General features: G+C 35.7%; 2 protein-coding genes across 6 annotated transcripts in view; one reads left to right on the plus strand and one right to left on the minus strand.

Moving 5' to 3' along the window:
- The window catches only part of LOC139965569 (uncharacterized), a 64,033-nt gene extending 53,689 nt beyond the window's left edge, over positions 1–10,344 (plus strand). For 3 of the 4 annotated variants that reach the window (XM_071968074.1, XM_071968070.1, XM_071968073.1), the window contains 12 exons: positions 72–230; positions 493–639; positions 1,020–1,139; positions 2,004–2,246; positions 3,210–3,329; positions 3,724–3,843; positions 4,205–4,423; positions 4,953–4,985; positions 6,243–6,497; positions 7,385–7,438; positions 7,934–8,041; positions 8,433–10,344. In XM_071968074.1, the coding sequence (XP_071824175.1) occupies positions 72–230; positions 493–639; positions 1,020–1,139; positions 2,004–2,246; positions 3,210–3,329; positions 3,724–3,843; positions 4,205–4,423; positions 4,953–4,985; positions 6,243–6,497; positions 7,385–7,438; positions 7,934–8,041; positions 8,433–8,608 (1,754 nt within the window). In that variant the 3' untranslated portion in view covers positions 8,609–10,344. The remainder of the gene's footprint in view (positions 1–71; positions 231–492; positions 640–1,019; positions 1,140–2,003; positions 2,247–3,209; positions 3,330–3,723; positions 3,844–4,204; positions 4,424–4,952; positions 4,986–6,242; positions 6,498–7,384; positions 7,439–7,933; positions 8,042–8,432) is intronic. The other variant, XM_071968071.1, reaches the window with a different exon arrangement.
- The window catches only part of LOC139965572 (ATP-binding cassette subfamily C member 4-like), a 30,733-nt gene continuing 17,366 nt past the window's right edge, over positions 9,121–22,487 (minus strand). The window contains exons 19-29 of one of the 2 annotated variants that reach the window (XM_071968083.1): positions 21,956–22,166; positions 20,755–20,834; positions 19,265–19,415; positions 18,365–18,595; positions 17,474–17,580; positions 17,029–17,220; positions 16,140–16,295; positions 15,448–15,537; positions 14,471–14,643; positions 13,590–13,695; positions 9,121–12,391 (exon numbers count right to left, since the gene is read on the minus strand). In XM_071968083.1, coding sequence (XP_071824184.1) covers positions 12,278–12,391; positions 13,590–13,695; positions 14,471–14,643; positions 15,448–15,537; positions 16,140–16,295; positions 17,029–17,220; positions 17,474–17,580; positions 18,365–18,595; positions 19,265–19,415; positions 20,755–20,834; positions 21,956–22,166 — 1,611 coding nt within the window. In that variant the 3' untranslated portion in view covers positions 9,121–12,277. Of the gene's footprint in view, positions 12,392–13,589; positions 13,696–14,470; positions 14,644–15,447; positions 15,538–16,139; positions 16,296–17,028; positions 17,221–17,473; positions 17,581–18,364; positions 18,596–19,264; positions 19,416–20,754; positions 20,835–21,955; positions 22,167–22,487 lie in introns of those variants that run through there. The other variant, XM_071968084.1, reaches the window with a different exon arrangement.

Consider the following 22,487-nt stretch of genomic DNA (forward strand, 5'->3'; position numbering starts at 1 on the left):
AACATTTGATCTCATTTCCATCTGACTTGATATTTTCTTACCTCTTTGCTATATTCTGTCTTTTCGTTTAGCTTCTTTGACCCAGAACCAGCTTGCCTGTTCTACAAATCCCTGCAGAAATGGAGCATTATGTGTGAACAGCTACCACAGTGCCTCAAACAACTTTGTTTATGAGGCGCAGTACACCTGTAGGTGTTCTAATCAATTCACTGGAGAAGATTGCCAAAACTGTGAGTTTTTTATTCTTTTTTTTTCTGAACTTAAATGGCAAGATCTAACCAAAATGGGGAAAAATATATCACAAAAAACAACGTCTTTTGTCCGGCACATCCATATATACCCCCCCCCCCACCCCTCCACACCCACTCCCAATCCTGCATCCTGTTAAAAAAGAAATCATTGTGTTTAATATCATGATTCAAAGGAAAAATATTAAGGAATGGTTTGGAAAAAACCAAACCAATAATTATAAATATCATTGTTTCCTTGTAGTCGTCCAAATTGCCGTAACATTCTGCAATCCAAATCCATGTTCCAATGGCGGCAGCTGCAACAACGCTTACCACAGCTTTATGAATGAAGTGGATTATGTCTGCACCTGTCCTGTAGGCTTCAGAGGACAGGACTGTGAATCCGATGGTAAGTGTGTAATCCATTTTACTGCATCCTTCTCGATATTTTATATTTGTGTGTTATTTCGAGCAAAGAACAAGGGTAGACTTCAAACTAAACATTGAACAAGACTCTCTTGTTTAATGCATTGCTGATAGTTTGATTTGTGACCAGATTTTCTCTTAACAAGAAAAAAAAACAACTACAGATGGTAACTGATGAGTCTTTTGACGATTTTTGTGTTCTTAGCTTTTGACATTGAAAACAAGTACATTTTGCAAGCTTAATGTAATATTTTTTATCAGTTCTTTGCCCCTAAATATGCTAAAGGGTTAAAATATTGGTCGCCTGGACTGTTTGGTAACTTCATCTCTATTTTTACATTTTTTTTTACTTTCTTTCATTAGTTGGCAATCCATGTGATAGCAGTCCATGTGAAAATGGAGGTACCTGCACCCCATTCAACACTTACTTCACTTGCACATGTTTGACTGGATTCTCTGGAGATTATTGCCAAACAGCATCAGGTAAGAAAATTGTCCCCCACCCCCACCCCAACCCCAACCCTTACCAAAAAAGGAAAGGAAACCTTGTCACAATATATCATTTAATTATCTCTTAATGAATCATTTAATTTAATAAATTAATAATCTGCTCTGATGGTAAGTCTGCTCGAGTAAATTGGCGTTTAAAACTGAAAGTTAGTTAGCTATTGGAGATACATGCATGAGATTTCAGTCTGATTAAAACGTTTTCCAACATTAACATTCCGGTAGATTTTAATTTCTGTCGTGTGAAAAAATTTGATATGTAAAGCAGTCATTTCTAAACCCCTTTTTGAGGTTTGGTACTGAAGGATGGGCAAGAACAATCCAGCAGGAGCGTTTTAGAACAAGTGAATGATAATCATTATGCTATTATATTTAACTTGCTTGCCATTCTGCTTTACCTAATTTTCCCCATAACCACCCCTCATCCCTTCTTTCCCCCCCCCCCATCGCAATGTAGGAGTCACAATGGTATGTAATAATGTGCATTCCAGGTACTTTTGACCTCATTCCATCGCTCGATGTAAAACAAGCTATTCAGTACTCTTCTAACCCTTAATACTTGTTGGATCACCAGCATTGTTTCGTAGTTGGTGAAGACTATAAACAGTGCCACTACAGTTTTTCTTCCGCACGTTCTTAATTTAAGGTTGTGTTTAAAAGCCATCCCATGCATCCGTATGTGAATTGCAGTTATACTATTCTATTAATTCTATTCCAGTGTGTTAATAATTATTTATGATCCCCTTCTCTTAAAAAAAAAAGATGAAAAAAAGAAAGGGAGACAAATATCAATAATGATCTCTTTTGTTTATTTCACCTTTTTCTTTTTCTCTTAAAAAGGTGTGGGCCCACCCATCAATGTATTCGGTTGTCCAGCCGATATAACAATGGATGCCGTTGGTGGCAGTGTTCAAGCTACCTGGAGTGAACCTAATGCCTTTGGTGGAGTCGGAACTGTCGCAATGAGCTATCAGAGTCACTCCTCTGGTGACTTTTTCACGGTGGGCGAGACTCCGGTAACATACGTCTTCACTGATTCCACCTTGAGGTTCGCAGAGTGTACATTCTTTGTGATAGTACGATGTAAGTATAAATCTTTTCGTGTGTTAAAAGAACCGTTTTCATGTTTTCAAATGATGCATGTATTTGCCGGGTGGTGGGTCATGGTCAAGGATTAGAGACATCTTGAAGTATTTACAGCTGCAGTATATAATATGGTGCTACTCAACTGGGAAAACAGCCAACTTTATGTTCAGCTTCAGTATTACACAATAGTCTTTGTGAAGATGATAAAGGAAAATTCAACAATAATGTTATCACTGTTGTATTATATATCTAGTGAACATCTTACATTATAAACGTCTATCCAGCAACATTGGTCTGCATTGTTGAATTACGACCAAGTGCTTAACATTGTATGGATGTATTATATCACTACAAGCACCCCCCCCCCGAATTTTATGACATTTTTTTTTTTTTGCGAACTGACATTAGCATGTGAATTGAGTGCATTTGCTGGCACTTTCTTTTTCAGTGAGTGGGTGTTTCAACTTTCTGCTAAGGGAATGCTTAAACCACTTTTGTATTCTAAGCTTAAACCTCTTGCAATCATATGCTGGAGGTTGTTGACATTTGATTGGTTAAAATGTTTTTGTGCATTTGTGTGATGCAGTTTGCTCTTACAAATTGCAAGAGGTTTAATTCCAAGCAAGCAAACGGTACTTATATTTTACGATTGTGTAACATGTTAAAATCACATATTCTGAATGCTACTATTTGATTCAAACCTGGCCACATAAATTATAAAAGAAATATCCAGAAATGACAGGCCTGCTACACAGTTAAGGTGAATTTTGCCTTAATTTAGAGCAGTATATTTTCCATATGGGTGTTAACAGATGATAGGGGTTGCTACAAATGCAGTCATAGCCTAAATTTCATCAAGTTTAGCCCGTTCCATCGTGTTGATACATAATAAGTGAAGATCTACGAAATAATTATACTTACATGTTAAGTATTAATCTTTTATATCTTTTCTTCGAATAGCTCCAAATAGGTGCACTCCTAACCCGTGTCAGAATGGAGGACGTTGTTTGCAGTCAGGAAGCTCACTCTGTGATTGTACAGGAACTGGATTCACAGGAAATACCTGCCAAACACCCATAAGTAAGTTGAAGCAATGTTCAAAAATACACTGCTGTGTCAGGAATATTACTTGTTTCTATAGATTTGATCAATTGTTCACTAAGTAATGTTGTACGAAATGGAAAAAGCCTGAAACCCCATGTGACAAACGTAGGGTGCTCTTGTTAAAGTAATAAAACACTTTGTGACTTTGCAGAAATATACTTCACAAGAAAGGTAGTCACAAAAAACACAAAGTGGAGTATGACATTAGATGTGTAAATTTGTATGACACTATTACCAGTCATTATTTTATTAATACTCTGATTTATGTTGTATATTGCTTCTTGAAATTTCTCGATAATTTCCCAGTGAAATTTACTTTCCCTCCTTGATTCACTCACATTTATCCGTTCTTAAACTTCTTTAAAACTAGCTGTCAATAGGTGTATTCCTAACCCATGTCAAAATGGAGGGCGTTGTTTACAAGCAGGAGCTACACTCTGTGATTGTACAGGAACTGGATTCACAGGAAATACCTGCCAGACATCCACAGGTAAGTTGAGTAGAGCAAAAGAATTCCTTTAATTTTTTTAATTTTGATATCATCTAGATTAAAGTAAATATAAAGTTAATTATTTAATTTTCTTAATAACATAACGATTATCTAGCAGCATATTTATGGAGGCATTAAATAAAACTACTTCTGTCAACTTAGCTATTCCACATTTTTTTTATTGTGCCCCCCCCGGCTCCTACCCCCCTGCATCAAGTGATGCATAAAGTTTAATTATAAACTAAATCCCTCATCTGAGGCTAAAAGAAATGGCCTTGGTTTCTGATCGGAAATTAAAGAAACTTTAGAAATGTTAGATTTTGTGATGTTTCAGATAGCTTCATACCTTGCATCTTTTCAGTTTCGGCGACACCATGTCCTGCTGACATTGTCCAAACGACTAATCTGGCATTGACACCCGTCACATGGGTTGAGACCACTGGCGGATTGTTTTTCATCACGCAAAGAAGCAGTGATAGTGGTGATTCGTTTCCAATAGGGCAAACAACAGTGACAATTACTTACTTTGACTTGACGCTCAGCCAAATCCTGGATTGCACATTTACCATTAATCTGATTGGTGAGTTAAACAGCTTTATTTGATCTCTCATCTGATTGATGAGATTTTAACTCCCCTAAAAGGGAACCTTCCCGCCACCGGCAAGGCTCATTGGATTAAGTTTTTGTTCCAAGAAGAGTAGTTTTACCATGTCTGGCACATCACCCAAGGAACTCAACTTTCTTTTGTATTCTTCCATGCTTACTTTGACATTATAACATAATTAATAATAAATAACTCTATAACATACTTGTCTTGTTTTCCGATAAGTTTCCTACATTATGTATCGCTTCCAGTCATGTTTATTAGTATTCTATTGCTACTAGCTGCATTTTCTGGGCTAAACTCTCCATCCTGAAGTAGCTGTTTTTCACACATGAGAACAGGCTTGTCCCCATCATAACGGTACAAGCACGACACTGACATTGCTGGTCTAGTTTCTTGTTTTATTATATAAAGATCTGGAGGGTTAACATTCTGTGATTTTGTGGTGCCATCAATTGTTTTCTACCTATAATCTTCACCATCTATATTGGTTTCTTTCTAATAGGTGCAGGCCCCTTACCTATGACTCCCCCAGGAGGTAAGGTATATTTTTGGTTGTGAAATTTGCAGTACTGGTTCCTATAGAGTTAAATATGTATCTCTGACACAACAATTAATCATTCAAAAGTCAATAAATTCATAACAGTGGAAACAATTGTTTGTGTCTGTACATAGTTGTCAAATTTGATTCTTTGTGGTCCTTGTAAAAACAAAGACACAAACTCAAAGTCAGAGAATTGAAGTGGGAACTGAAGGTTGAAATTACTTGAATTAGCATTCACACAGTGGGGTCCACAGTAGCATACACACAGTGGGGTCCACAGTAGCATACACACAGTGTAGTCCACAGTAGCATACACACATTGGCATCTAGAGTAGCATACACACAGTGAGGTCCACAGTAGTAAACACACATTTGCATCTAGATTAGCATACACACAGTGGCATTCACAGTAGCATACACACATTGGCATCTAGAGTAGCATACACACAGTGTTGTCCACAGTAGCATACACCCATTGCATCCTAAGTAGCAATCACACAGTGTAGTCCACAGTAGCATACACGCAATGGCATCCAGAGTAGCATTCACACAGTGGGGTCCACAGTAGCATACACACATTGGCATCTAAAGTAGCATACACACAGTGGCATTCACAGTGATGTCCACGTTGGTACCCTGGGACGACTATGTCAATTGCCCCCCATCCCCCCTCCCTTCCCGCTTTGGAAGTATTAATTTGCCCAATAGTATACTAGGCCTGCATACACAAACAGTTTAATATGATAGAGGAACCTTTCATGAACAGGACATATAGCATACACCAAGATGAGATATTTGTCAACATTCATGAAAAATGAAATGAAGAACCTTGAAGACATCAATGCATATATGTCACTTTATATACAGGTAACTAGTGTTGGGCCACTGGTAGTTCAAACTGTGTAATTTTACCGTTTATCTAACAAAACACGAAAGAAAGAATTCTGTGATCAAAACAAATGCACCATTGTTGGTTGCTACTTGAAATTGAATTGGAGCATGCAGTATGGAGAATGTTTCCATGATTCAAAAGTAGAAAGCAGTTACTTGATACCGGGGCTCAAATTACCAATCGTTAGGGACAGGGTCGACATTTCTAGGGCAAATGTGAAAATTGCCTTGGAATTTTGATTGAGATGGCAGGTTACTATTATTATTATGTTTATTATTGTTATGATTATTATCGCCGTCGTCGTCATGATTATTATTATATATATTTTCCAAATATTCTTATTTTGTTTTTATTCACAGACACCATACCACCCGTCTTCCTGTCCTGTCCCGATGATATGATATTCGACACCTTACCACCTGCTGCTGCTGGGTTTGACATCAACATCCCATGGATGGAACCAACTTATGATGATGAAGGTGGCACCATCAGGGCCAATCAAACCCATTCTCCTGGAGATAGTTTCAGAGTCGGGGACATCACCAACGTGGTCTATACAATAGTTGATCTTGCAGGCAATGCTGCCACTTGTGAATTTGTGATTTCGTTACAGAGTAAGTTGTAATTCCATATTAAAGTTTAAAGAGACTCATGTATAGTGACACCAAAAAAAAATTCTATATATCAGGCATGAGGTTTTCCGCGAAGTCGCGGAATATCCGTGATTTCTTTTAAACCTCGGGGACAAAAACTATTATCCCTAACACACTGTAATATACGCAAACTGGAGCCTATACCGCAAGTTTTGCAAAGTTCCGTGATTTTTTTTTGTAACCCAGGCTCATCCCTGATATATGCAAAAATGATCACAAAGTATCAAATATCTGTTACCATTTTCAACCCTCTTTTTGTTGGGGGGGGGGGGATTCTGTTTGCAATATCTATTTACATGCTATGCATAGTTTTGTTTGATGACAGCCTTTGTTTTTGTAAGCTTTATTGTGCTATAAACTAAGTCACATGGGCTTCATACAAGTATGGTTAACTACCTTAATTTGCTTGAATCACCATTTTATAGTCCTTTTAAAATGTCTAAATTTTGTGTTCATGTACAATCATTTTGAAGAATTGAGGAGGGAATAATAAATAGTTCATTTAGTTTGGAAATTTTATATATTTTTAACATCAATTATGGACCATTTCAACCTGACCATAATATACCTAAAGATGGAATGTCAACTCGTATTTATAGTTTGGGTCTGTTAATAACAAATTTTTAATAATTTTAGAAAATGTTTTCAAGTATAGCTAAGTGATACATGGAGATCTCAACTTATCTTAAACTAGCTTCTAGTGTACTAGTCTACTATCCTGTAATTTTTCTTCCAAGAATCTTCCCAAAGTGAAAAAATAAATATATATATATATATATAAATCTTTTTTTGAGGAACAATTTACACCATGTTCATAATTTGTTTTTCCCCCCTTTTCGAACTTTTAGCCACAGTCACAGGACGTAGAAAGAGAGATGTCGACATCACTTTCACAAAGCAAGGTATATTGCATAATTCATTATTCCCTTGAAAGAAACTTACAGCAAAATTCAATATTATATTTTAAAGTAGGTCTCATGTTTTAATGTACAGTGATATCATAGGTCTATTGTATCAATCCTTAGATGTACAAACAAACATTGCAGTGTTTAATAGGCTTCATAGTTCTGTGTCTTGAGACTTCTATTTTCTTTCATGGAATTGGGACGGGGGGGGGGGGCGCAATCAAGCCCTGATCCCTGCTTTTTAATGTCAGTGTATAATAAATGTGAACACCTTTTTTATAAATCTTTTGCTCATGATCTTTCTCATGATTTTCTCAATGAGTGTGAACAACCGTTATCTTCTAAATGTATAAACACCTTCAATCTCTTGCTTGCTATGTTGTGTTCTGCAATGTCGCGTACGTATCAAGTATCTATACATTGTAAACTAGTATTTCTTTGGTTTCGTTATTTCCTTTTACTTTCTTATTTTGATTCATTCTCTATCTACAGAAACGGAAGCTTGTCCGTGTTTGAATGGAGGAGTTTGCCTTACCGTAGAGGACGGGCGGACATCTTTCTGCCACTGTCCCGAAGAGTACAGTGGGATGCTATGCGAAGGTAGGTGCTTTACCTCATAAACATACAAACTGTAATAATGTATTACACATCTATTAGGTTGATCAAGAAGTGTCAACCTCTCTTTTAATCATTCCTCCAACAGAGAAAAAAAGTTTCAACCTGTTTTTGTTTTGGTCCTTCTTAAAGACTCTTGAATCATACGGACAATTTTGAATAGTATTTGAAAATGATGAAACAGGAGCGTTGGAGTAGTGGATGGATGGGTGTGGGAGAAAGAGGGGTTGGGGGTGGGATAAAGAAGTTGGGGGGGTTAATATCTTCAACTCTATTATTACATAACACAGGATATTTGAGACTGATTGGTGGGTATTAACATGTTAATAAATTCAACCATAATTTCCAGTACTTCCTCTTCTGATTTCTCACCCAGTTGACCAGACGGACGGGAATGGTGTGGAGTTCAATCAGCAGTTACCGTTCGTGGCTGTGGTTGGTGTCTTGGTTATCATCATTGGCATTCTAGCAATTGCCCTCTGTCAGGTCTCCAAACATCTATCCAGACGAAAGCAGATGGTAAAGGAAGACGAGGTAGCCATCATCAACTGAGTTACAGTATTAAACTGATAAAGGTTTTTGTTTGCCATACTTATGGCTATTTATGGGTATTCATTTTACATTTTTCTTTTGTAGCAAAGAAAGACATTTCAAGAACATTCTTGTACATCAATGCTTGCAGCATTTGATATGTAATAGTCTATGCACATAGATAAAAGATTGATAAAAGATGATATAGTAAATATTAATTCAAGTAATGCTGGTCTCAAATCCTTCTGCCTACCAGACATAATAACTGTCTGCTGAAAAAATGGCGGAAAGAGTTTAAGGAAATTTTTGTTAAACTTAACGAGAGGAGCTTAAAGGTCTACCTAACATATCTCTTTCTGTAAAAAATCATCAGTAGGATACATTGTATGGTCCTGATAAAGATTTTCATAAAATGTATATGGATTTGCTTGAGATATTTGCAGCTTTCATAGTCGTCTGTTTCAGTTTAATTGGTGTTGATCACACAAAAGGTAAATTCAAGGATTGCAGAGCACTAGCTTTTACTCTCACAGTTTTTCTGTTTTTTTTTTAAATTAGAATAAATTTTGAATCATAGTGTAATAGTATTTATAATCTCTTCAAAGCTTGAACAGGGAATAAAAATCCTTCTTCCTGTTTTCATCGATGTTTTTCACGACTTAAAATCGATGCAGTTATTAATAAGCAGGTGAAACAAGAGACAAGCTTTGAGTTAGAAACTGTACAATAGATTGCTGTGCTTTGTAAAATAGAATCAATCAAACTATTGGTTTTGCTTCCTTTTGTTTTTACTATTCAATATTTTATTTTTTTTCATTTCTATAATACAAATTTAGCAGCAATAATTACAACCAATGAAGTTATTTATGATACTCATTTATGGTTTTATAAATGTGGTTTTAAAATGTGGTTGCACATGCACATGTGGTTTTAAAAATGTGCATGTTTAATATTTACCTGAAGTATTCAAGTTTGAAATGTGTTATATGCAAACAGTAAAAAATTATGACACTGAATGACAAAACAGTGTGATATATTTGTTAACTCTTAGACCTTTTGAACATTGTGTCAACGAGTTCTCATAACCTGAAACAGAATTTAGACAGGTTTACTTGATTTGACACTCTTTAATATTGTTTCAAATATTAAAGGTGTCTTTGTTTCACAGTTTTTCCATTTCGTTTGATATCATTCGACTGCTTTCATTGAAAGACTTTAATCACTTTCGTGGAGTCTGTTTTTATTTAATTTACTGTGTGGCAGTGGGCTATTTCATCCCTTACCCTGTACAAGGTAAATGTCATTGTCAGTTTCAGTCCAGTATTAAGGTCTTGGATGAGATGGCTGCTTTGCCCCTTTCCCTGTACACTGGAGAAGGAAGGGTTGATTAATACATCTGTAGAGGAGTTAGCCAGCAAGCAAAAGATGATGAAGCTTGGGGAGGTCCCTGATGCTTCACATATGATGAGCATCTTTTTAAAAAACTATGCAATAAACTGACTTTGATGGAAACAGGAAGTGGGGGGGGTTGGGGCAGAAGGGGGGAGGCCTTGGTTGGTTATAAGGCTATGCACCATCCAAGCTATCTTCCTACTCTTGAGTTATTTAAGGCATTAAAATGGCATTTACAAAGCTATTAAGTTTGATATACTGTCAACATGTATGTTGCAAATATTTTTCAGTTTTATGTTTCCTAATTTTTACAGGTGGCACTGGAATTTGACCTTTGTAAAATAAATACGATAACACCAGAAAAACCTTTCATGTACTTATTTCGCTATGACAAATAAAATGTTGCATTGGTAAGAGATCCAAACCTATACTATATATTAAATGAGTCCACAGATGGCAGATACTCCATCAGCAGAAATCTCTACTACCTGATAGCTTGTTATCAAGATGCAAAGATGCAAAATTTTTAAGTTTAATGAATTTATCTTTCAACAGAAGTTACATCATCCTTCAACCTGAGCGGATGAATGGTATTTTTTTATAATTATTTTTTTTAAATCCTTTATAGACTGAGGGATTATTATGCTTTACGAAGATTCTTTATGATAAAGAGGCATTTTGATTAAAAAATCTCATCAGAGAAATATTCCAAATATGTGTCGCGCTACTTTTTTTTTGAGAATCTCAAGCCAGAAAATGAACAAGGTTTTGTTTATGGAGCCACAAAATGCTTTCTCTGACTTATTGTGTAAGGTGCCATGTATAAGGTTTACCTCCATTACTTCTCAGTGACTGTGATAGGATGAAATATGATGAAATAAATGGCAGAGAATAAAAAAGAAGACTTTAAAAGGAAGATTCAAACAAATTGTAGAACTAAACTATTATCATTGCCTAACATAAGGTATGACATTGCAATCCATTCTTTAGTTACAGTTTAAATAATAAAAAGTTCATCTGGCAAGTAACGGTTAACACGACCATATCTAAAGCTTCAAAGACGTGAGGGGGAGGGGAGGGGGTGGAGGTATTCAAATGTGAGGAATATTTTGTTTTCTCGTTATTATTACTGTTCTATTTAATTCATTACACACAGAATGAAACTTTTTTTCAAACAGAAATAGTCTTAAAAGTTGTATCTGTATTTTATTCCATCTATTATAAAAAATACATTCTTTTCAAATTTAATCAATGATACAAAAAAAGATGGCATGTCAAAATGCAAATTCATTGGATTGAGACCCAAATGAATATACCAGCCTTAAACATGACCTTTCAAAATTTGTCAATTTTTGAGTTGTCATTTGAAGAAAGAGAAAGATTCACTTTGGTCCAATTTATATGATAATGAGAAAACATTTGTTTCATTCAGATATTACTGAGTAAATATCAAAAGATTGCAGCAACCTTAAAAACATTGATAAATTCATCATAATATTGCTAATATATGATATAGGACTGTATCCAAATTATGATATGTAAGTTATTAAAGCTAAAAACTTCAAATCCAAAGTGAATTTGAAAGGTACACTTTCACAGCTGACATTACAGCACTAATGATTGAACAATACAACACATTTTATATAAATATTACTTTAAACAACCAGAGGAGAAATATTTTATTGCAACATAGATAATCAATAATATTACTTAATTTCAGGCATATTTTATACACATCACCCACATTAATGGAAAATGGAAATGTCCTTTAGATTGGATGGAACCTTAATACCCTAGACCAGTATTTATTGTTCTTTTTCAATGAGATTTTTGAACTTAAACTTTGGAAATTGAGTGTCTTTGACCCCACTGCTGCCCCTCCCCCCCCCTCACCGCTACTCCCCAATATACCGATTGGGTTAAGAATTCTCTTGAAAAAAAAAAGAGAATTTAAGAGGAAAGTAATAAGTTTGGCAGACAACTTCCACTTGAACTATTGAAATTAAATGGAAGACGTTTAAAGTTATGGCAGTGGCAAATGTTCTAACGAAGTAAATGCATTTGCTGTAATATTACCGTATATGGTTTCAAGCAGTTTGCATGTTGCACAAGGACTAGGACTCAGGAAATAATATGATACTCTTGAATGTTCTTTTGCTTTCAAAATATTGGAATGCTTCGTGAAATGAGTTAGACGAACATTTTGGAGCCAAATTGCTATGCCACAAAGTATTATACTAGAAATGCCAACAGGTTTGACCTCTGATACATTCATGGCAAGTTCTACCCTCAAAGATTTCACTCCTTTTCATCCATGTCCGCTTCCCCTGCAAACATTGTGAAATGACCATTTACATCTTCCAGTAATTTGGACGGTTTGTCAAATTCGACTATCTCGCCAGCTTCAAGTACCTGGAGACAGAAACAAATACAAACAACAGGTGATGGAAACACAGCTGCATATCCCTTACCTCCACTCCCCCCTCCCCTCCCTCCCTCTCCAATCATTAACACACCAACATCTATTCAAGTTCAAAGATGTGTTATCCTGAGGTCACTGAGTTCAAATCCCATTCTGGCCAAAATTTACCTTTGTCTCTTTTCCATCAAACTTTAAGTGCACAAATAAAAGGGACAACAAAAAAACTGACTTTGGAATTATAAGCATTGGAGAAAGAGCAACGAAATTGATAGCTAGAACGGGATTTGAAACAGTGACCTTTGGGTTACAAGCCCAGTGCTCTACCAATCAAGACAATCAAGACAAATAAAGACAATTGAAGACAAACTAAGGGCTGGATAGGTTCGGCTGGTAGAGATGCAAAATTTGACCAAAACTGCTGACTAGTCTTTATCAGCAGTTTCTTGAAATTGAATCAAACCAGGTTTCCTGCTTTTGACTTTTACTTGGTGGTCATCATGTCTCATTGTGAATAACTAAGCACAGAACATCTAACGTAAAAATAACAAGTGAAGTGCAGAAGACATAACAATCCTCAAAGGATATGAAGCCTTGATACATTTAAAATATTAGTTTACAATGTCATTTAATATCACATCAGTTTAAAATATCAGTTTAAAATATCGGTTTAGTTGCCTTTAACGATAACATAACTAGAAGAGTACGACATGCATAGAGGAAGGACATGGATGGCCGAGGCCCCCTTCTTCTGAAATTCTTTTGGGCATTAAAAAGTAAGCCACAAATGTTTCTCAAAAACAAGATAGATATTCACAAAAACAATTTTGCACAATCCACGAATGGGGATATTTTAATCATTTTTTTCTTGTTTCCTTATGCACTTCTGTTTCCATAGTAACTTTTGTATCTAACGATGATCGTCTCTCAGGTTCCTGGAAAATCCAGAATTCATAGCTGCTGAGTTGTACAAAAAGTAAAGTCAGTATTAAAGCTAACCAACATTAAAACCCTAGCTCAGGCTAAACCTACATATTCATCATGGTCTATAGAGCACAGATTGTTCGTAGTAGTGTGTATTATTATATCATAAGGAGTTTATGCAGATTGTTTAATACAGATGTTATTTAATACATCAGATGGTTTGTATCATTATGATAAACACAGGCTATATTTCACTTGATTACTTACCAGGACACGGTCAGAGTCCATGATCGATGATAGTCGGTGTGCAATCGTTAGTATCGTGCAATCTCTGAACTTGTGTCTAATTGTTGCCTGAATTAGTTGGTCTGTCCTGTAATTGCAAAAAAAAAGATTTGTCATGTCACTATCAAACACAAAGAGACAATTTGACAAGATGAATGCCATCTTTAGCCAGAAAAGCAGTAAAGAATGACTTGAGGATATTTACACTATATCTGAAATATTTGGCTGTTCGCTAGCTGTGAAGAGGTCTCGAATTCAAACCCATAATTTGAAGAATTTTATTAATGTCTTCTGCTCTCCAGTTGGTATTTTAGTTAGATTGTCTGTGTTAAGTTGTTCACAATGAGCTGCTATACGTTATCAAACTGTAGTTGAGAATACTTTGAATAACTAGGTGAAAATATATAAATATATATATATATGTATATATATATATATAAAAATATATATATATATATAAAAATATATATATATATATATAGACCCTTAAGAAAAAAAAAAAACATGAGATACTGTTAACGTAAAGAAATCCTGGGATGATTCCTTGATCAAAATATTAACAAGGCCGATGAAAAAAGAATTTATTAGTTTGTAGAATTTATTAGTTCCTTCATAAGTTCCTTAACCATTGTTAATATTTTGAGAAGAATATTTAAATGCCAATATGAATAATATCTTTAAATTATTCCTTTCTTGGACTCTTTCATTAATAACCAATTAATGGAAACAATAAGCCCCTCCATCACAGAAATCTTGAACCTTGATGACAAGGAATGACAAGTAGGCATCGATGCATAGCTATATGTGAGATACACCACTATTCTTAATGAACACTACTACATGCATTGTCAAAGTAAGCTTACTCATAGTCCACGTTTGCTGTGGCTTCATCTATCACCAGGATACGATTCTTGCAGAGCAGCGCCCTCGCTAGACAGACCAGTTGCTTTTCGCCAACGCTGTAGTTTCCTCCGCCTTCTGCTATTTTCATTTCCAGCTGCTCTGCCTCCTGCTGAACTTTACTTTGCAGCTGTACCTTGGATATGAAATAGCATAATGTTATAGCATAATGTTATAGCACAACGTTATAGCACAACGTTATAGCACAACGTTATAGCACAACGTTATAGCACAACGTTATAGCACAACGTTATAGCACAACGTTATAGCACAACGTTATAGCACAACGTTATAGCACAACGTTATAGCACAATGTTATAGCACAACTTTATAGCACAACATTATAGCATAATGTTATAGCATTATGTTAAAGCACAGTGTTAAAGCATTATGTTATAGCATAATGCTATAGCACGATGTTATAGCACGATGTTATAACACAATGTTATAGCACAATGTTATAGCACAATGTTATAGCACAATGTTATAGCATCGTGTTATAGTACAATGTTATAGTATAATGTTATAGCATGTTATAGAACAATGCTATAGCACAATGTTATAGCAAAATGTTATATCACAATGCTATAGCACAATGTTATAGCAAAATGCTATAGCACAATATTATAGCAAAATGTTATAGCACAATGCTATAGCACAATGTTATAGTAAATCGTTATGGAGCACCTCCAATCTTGGTCATACTATTGGCACGGACATGTAATCTGTCTGTCTGTCTGAAATACAACTAACTGTACATCAGGTAACCAGGGTTTATAATACACTACAGACAGGTACATTCTCTTCTCAACTCAAAACAGCAACTATTAGCTAGAATGGGACACAAACATCAACCTGTTTAAAATAGAAATGGATTTTCCTCCATTTTTTTTAATACCATCCTTGATAAAACAATAAAAAATACAAGAGACTGATTTACTTCTTTCAATGATGTCCAGAGTTGTTCGTCACTATGCTCGTTGAATGGGTCCAGGTTATCCCTAAGAGTGCCCTGAAATAGTAACGGATCCTAACGAAGAGAGTGAAACAGTTTGTAAAAAAGAAGATCACAGCAAATTTTGAAAATACAGATGTGAAATAAATACCGACAATCCACCAGTTTCATGTAATACAATGTACTATGCTACTGGTAATGAACCACACACAGTATACAAGCACAAACTAATTATCTCTAAAAATGCATCAACTTTGGCATAATTACAAAATAATGATACTTCGTAAAGAGGATCTGTTGTTGGGATGAGGAAACGTCCGTTTTCAAATACAAATACAAAATACATGTGTAGTGATATCAGATAATACAGGTTTTAACAATATAAATTGACAATTGGAAGAAAGCAACAATGTAATTTTAACCGGGCCAGTTTTGACCCATCACTTCTAATCCAAAGTGATGCAGTAACTGGGAAGCAGTCCAGTACCACTTCGTACGGAAAGAACACTTCACCTAGTACATTATCAATGTGAAAGAAAGTATGGTGGGCCATGCTTATGTGTTGATGTTTGTTTTTATAAGTAGTGGACAACACAAATTAAACTACAACATTCATTCATTTGTAGAGACTAGTTACTGTTAAGTGTATCATGACTGTCATTCATATCAAGTGTTACCTGTGGTATAAAAGAGATGTTCTTTCTAAGATCATGGAGTCCAATCTGTGATATGTCGACGCCATCAATCAAGATCTTTCCAGATGGTTCTGCAAGTCTTAACAGAGCCACAGTAATGGAGCTCTTACCAGCGCCGGTTCTACCAACTATGCCTATCTGTCCAAGACAACAGGGACAAAAAATATGAAATGCTTCAAATTCATATATAATTGTAGAAACTACACTGTTATTCCAGGACATAGTATGTTGAGAAGAAAAGGCAAGAATGAGAGAAGAAAACAGGATTTTATGTACAAACATCCTAATATAACGAGAACAAAATTTATCTGTACAGTGAGATATGTTAATGAAGAGATGGGTTAGCATTGCCTACCCCTCCTCCCATCCCCCCCCCCCCAGGTGCACTCCATCAAGCTTTTCAGGCAATAGTTTGGAGGAGGCAGAGCTCAAATTTTGCCTAGCCCCCCACCCCTTCTCCTCCCTCCCTTCCTCTCCCCCAAAAATTGTACATTGCAACACCGTTTGTATTGGTCAGACGAGTCATAGTGCAACAAAAGTAATATTGTTGATATCTCTAAAATTACTCCCCGTCATAACTTTTAGCACAAATTAATGACATGATGTAGAGTGAGTGAGTCCACCGTCTGATAGTAGTAGGAATGAAAGATTACATCAAAAATATTGTCAGAGCCATTTAACCACTGCTTCTTTCTTCACTACCAAGGCCCTCTGAAATGATATTCATTGCAAATAATGCTTGACCCTTTGTGCCAACCACCTCCCTGCCCCTCCCCCCACCCACCCCCAACCCACCCATTCCCCTTTTTGAGAAAAACCTAGGTAAGAAGAATGTTTTTTGCTTTACAGTGATCAAATAGTTTTCAATTACCTTCTCCTTTGGTTGGATGGCAGCATTCAGTTTTTTCAAGGCTAACTGTCCATTGCTGGTGTACTTTAAAGATACATTTTTAAAAATAATTCCTCCATTTTGGGGCCAATCCTTGCTTGGTATACTATCTGTTTGTAACGGAGCTTCTGGTTCCAGCTTTGTATATTCCACAACTCTCTCAGTGGCAACCATCTATGAGATTAGACATTTTATAGAAAGTGAACATTATCACAATATTTTGAAGTACTGAATTACAAATTAATTGTTGACCAATCAGTCTTCTGCATGACTTCTTGCTTCATATTGAATTAGTCTGAGATTAAATTGCTCATGATATTTCTCTTAACTATTTTCTAAGCATAGCTTTAAATTGGCAAAAATCAATTTTATCACCATTTTCTGTTTTAAAGTGGCCTTTTTCATGAAGCCTGTTAAACTCACTCACCAGGTTTTCTAATTCTGCTGTTAATCTGACACTATAGGCAAACTCGCCAGCCAAACCTATGAGATATGCCAAGGACACACCCAGTTTGGCGCCATCTATGGTGAAATCTGGTAATCGTAAAAAAAAAGAGAAAAACAGAGTAAAAACCTGGTTACTTTAATCAGATGTAGATCCACGGAGGATGTGGGGTGTAGACCCACCCCATGTAACCTCCCGCAAAAGATTAAAACGTAGTTGTGAACAAATATTGTGAATTTTTTTCTGCGGAATCGGCTTCGACGACCCCATGCTGGGCCACACCCTCCTCCCTTTTATAAACTCTGGACCTGTTAAAAAGAGATGAACTGGACCAACGGTAGGTATCTAATGATACTACTAGAGGCAAGAAAATAACTATCGACATTATTAATTATGTGTAAAAGTCGGCCTGACGTTTCGATCCTAGCAGGATCTTCTTCAGAGGCTAAATGACAAGTAACAGAAGCGTGCTCATTAACCTGTCTGTATTCTGTGCGTGTTTTTGTCCCTTCTGTTACTGCTACTTGTCATTTAGCCTTTGAAGTAGATCCTGCTAGGATCGAAACGTCAGGCCGACTTACTTTTACACATTCTATTACACAGGCTCTCTAGTGGATAAGCAGTTTAATTGCTAACAGTTTTATTTTATTTTGACATTATTAATTAATCAACAAAAGCAGACTGATCCAATTAAGGTCTAAAGATGAAGGCGTCTTTGTTTATCATTTAATACACTCTGCTAGTTTATGACATACAAAAACATACACAAAAATACTTTAAATCTTATAAAAGACTCCCATTGAATCATAAGAATTTGGCAGCATTTTATGGAAAGCCTGAACCAAATATAGAGTTCTGGAGTTATGTACTTACACATATTTACTAGTATGCTACCGTACACCAGAACAACACACAAGATGCACTGTATTGCCTCCATGTTGATCGAGAGCCACCTCTCTAGTGAAATGTGAAGGAACTCTGTAGATGTGTTTAGATTTTGATGAGCACAGTACTGACGGTACATGAACTTTTGAGTTTTGAACGCCCTGACTGTCGCCAGACCAGATATGGTCAACGAGAGATGAGAGTAAACCGGGCTGTTGGCTGTGAAAATTGAGAACAAATTATTAGCATTAGAACAGGAATGCTCAGGAATGTTACTTTTTTAGTACTACCCCCAATAGGTAAACTGATAAATTGGTATCACCCTGGCCTTCATCACTTTGGAGGTTTTTAAAAATACCTCAAAGATAGTGGTAGGCATGCAGGGGAGTTTGTTTTTTTGCCCAATGCCTGGTGTTCTTCAGACCTACACATCTCTCCTACAGAGTGTACATATTGGTGATTTTTCGTCAATTTTGTTACAGTTTGTCGGACAACAATATTTGTTGTTCAAAGAATCAGAAGGTAAAGACGAGAATAACCAGCAAAAAAATCCTATATTTTTTTTTGCCATGATTGGAACCAAAAATGAAATTCCACAATTTTTACCAACTTCCTCACTTAGCTCTAGTTTACTGTGAATAAACAAATTGCTACATATTCAGGCCAACATTAGTCCCATCAAGTTCAGGTTTAACTGAAGGAAACCATGGAGGGGATAGAACCAATCTGAGAACTAGGAACTGAATAATAGCTGGAAGGTTAACTGAGTGGATACTGGGGGGTGGGGGGGGGGTTGGAAACATAGCCAAGGGAATAAACATATTGAATGAATATCTGAAATTTCTTCATCTTTCAGGATGCTAATAAACTATGGATCTAATTGCTCACCCAGGCTTTCCAGTCTCTTTACGTCTCTGGATGTTTGCATGTAATAATTTCGAATCACCCAGCAAACACCGACCAACGGCACCATAACAATCAGAATGAACGGATTGGTAATGGCAACAAAGATATAAATTGCCAAAATGTTTAAGAGAAACTGCAAAGAGAACCAAACAGAATGAGAATACCTTCAATGCCGGGAATGAACTACCAAATAACCAGTTTTTATAGTATCGTTGTATTTTAATCTTCCTACTAGCATAATGTACTTTAAGATATTATATAGCAAACCCTTCCCAGCTGATGACTACAATAAGTCTCTGAAATATGAGCAGAACAATGAGCATACAGAACAGATACCCAAGTCAGATCAGCGGATCAATTACTACACAGATAATTTACTGTGAGAAAGGGACACTTAAATATGATCCTACAGAGAGCAATGGATCAACGGACACTTAAATATGATCCTACAGAGAACAATGGATCAACAAATATGATCCTAAAGAGATCAATGGATCAACAGACGTTTAAAAATGATCCTACAGGGACCAATGGTTCAACCAACATTAAATATGATCCTAAAGAGAGCAATGGATCAACAAACTTTTAAATATGATCCTAAACAGAGCAATGGATCAACAAACATTTAAATATGATCCTACAGAAAGTAATGCAGCGAGGGGCATTTAAATATGATCCTACAGAAAGCAATGGATCAACGGATATTTAAATATGATCCTACAGAGAACAATGGATCAACAAATATTTAAATATGATCCTACAGAAAGTAATGCAGCAAGGGGCATTTAAATATGATCCTACAGAGAACAATGGATCAAAAAATATTTAAATATGATCCTACAGAGAGCAATGGATCAACAGACATTGAAATATGACCCTTCAGAATATGACCTTCAGGGAGCAATGGATCAACAGACATTTAAATATGATCCTTAAGAGAGCAATGGATCAACGGACATTGAAATATGACCCTTCAGGGAGCAATGGATCAACAGACATTTGAATATGATCCTTAAGAGAGCAATGGATCAATGTACATTTTAATATGATGGACAGGGAGCAATGGATCAACGGACATTTAAATATGATCCTAAAGAGAGTAATGGATCAAGGGACATTTCAATATGATCCTAAAGAGAGCAATGGATCAGCAGATATTTGAATATGATCCTACAGGGAGTAATGGATCAAGGGACATTTAAATATGATCCTAAAGTGAGCAATGGATCAGCAGATATTTGAATATGATCCTACAGGGAGTAATGGATCAAGGGACATTTAAATATGATCCTAAAGAGAGCACAATCAAGCGTACTTGACATTAACTGAGTTGCATTGTGGTGTACTGACTATGCTATGTACAATCAGGCTGGTCTGTTAACACTTGTAATTTTTCTCCTCTTCAAACGTGTCTGCTATTGAGGCTTCAAATTTTTTCCATATCATTTGTGAAAATCAGCTGTAAAACTTACATAATTAACATGGACAAATAAAAACGTCAGCCTATCTTCCATTATTCCAAGATCTTTAGTAAACCTGTTCAAGATTCTACCTGTTGGTTAAGAAGACATTTAAATCGGCCTAATGTGAAATATTTATGGTTATGTCATGAATATTTAAAATATTCTTAAACTAAGTTACCTTAGCATAACATAGGTAACATGTCATCTATTGAGTTGATTTGTGGCCCAAATATCTAATTTTGTTTTCTTTGCATAGAATACAATTGTTATTTCTGAAATTTTTCAAGTTGTACCTGTAGTTTTCCAATACAGACTGAACTACCTTGGGTTGACTACTGTTTTTCTAAACTACCAAGTTTATGAGGATTATAACTACCCTATAATGAAGTATTAATGCTATGCTCAAAAAACATGTTCATTTCAGTATGCAACTAAAGGTATTACAGTAGTGTAGAAAATGTTATAAGAACTCTTGATCTTTGACAAGAACGGACATCCACTTTTACTGATAACCGTGATACGGCTTATCTGACTAACACAAGGGGGATATACGTGTATGGGGTCGAAGGAGTCAGTTAGTTCAATATTCACAAATTATAGGTTACACATTTTGATACCCAATATTCATTCATTCATGTAGTAGTAGTAGTATATTGCATCTCATATCGCCATCTCATATCGTGGCCCAAAGAACAAATTACACAATAGTAACAGTAAAAATTTAAAAAAATTAAAAAAAGGAAGAAAACAATAACTCAATGACACTAAAGGTAGAAGAACAAAAGACACACAAATAAATAATAAATAAAGACAACCTACAAAATTACAAGAAAACTTCAGTAGTAATACCAACCCCCCCGCCCCCCCCCCCTTGCTGTAAAGCTAAACAATCATTCATGATAGCCAAATCAGCTTTTCTTTCATCTTTGTTCCAAGGAATCTCAATCCTTCTCATCATAACAGTATCATTTGCATAAACTTGCATATTCATGATGACTGCATAATTATGCATAAAGTGTCCAATCATTTCACCTCATTAGATAGTCAGGCACAAATCTAAGGGTATACCCAAAGGAAAATGTACTTCCACAAACAAAGAATGAATGCCCTTTGCAAATATATCCTTCTAAAACAAGAGTATCTTCCATGGATGTTTGCTTGCAAAGACAGGAATTATTCAATGTCAGAAAAGAGGTAATGGAAGACTTACCGACTGGATTAATGATGAAAAACTGCTGGGGTGACCTTATAACTGCTTCAAACATCTTATTGTGTAGATTAGTCGATGCTTTTATAAGAATAAAAAATAGCCACCGGACGGTTATAAAGATTAATAGGAGTAAACTGGTTACAAATATTGCATAGATGAGGTAGAAGTACGACCGACCCATCGTCGGTGTGAAGAGGGCATAGTCTTCGATCTGGAAGAAGGAGAGAAATTATAAGACATGTGTAAGCCTAATATGTAATATTCCACTAGAACAGGTATTAAAATAGATAGTAGATAACCACATTATAAAAATATGTATTATTACCATACGTAAAGAACAAGAATAAAATTTGCTTTTCAAGTTTTACACATTGATTTTACATTCATTATTACATTAATTATTATTAGATCATTCAGAATATTTTTACCATATTTTTTACATTCAAGAACATCCTGGTATGACGGGGAAATGATATCTGCTTACCTACACCAACAATGAAAACTGGCACTCTAGTTACCCATACTTGGTTTA

This window comes from Apostichopus japonicus, chromosome 3, assembly GCF_037975245.1.
Source record: "Apostichopus japonicus isolate 1M-3 chromosome 3, ASM3797524v1, whole genome shotgun sequence".
NCBI classification, from domain to species: domain Eukaryota; kingdom Metazoa; phylum Echinodermata; class Holothuroidea; order Aspidochirotida; family Stichopodidae; genus Apostichopus; species Apostichopus japonicus.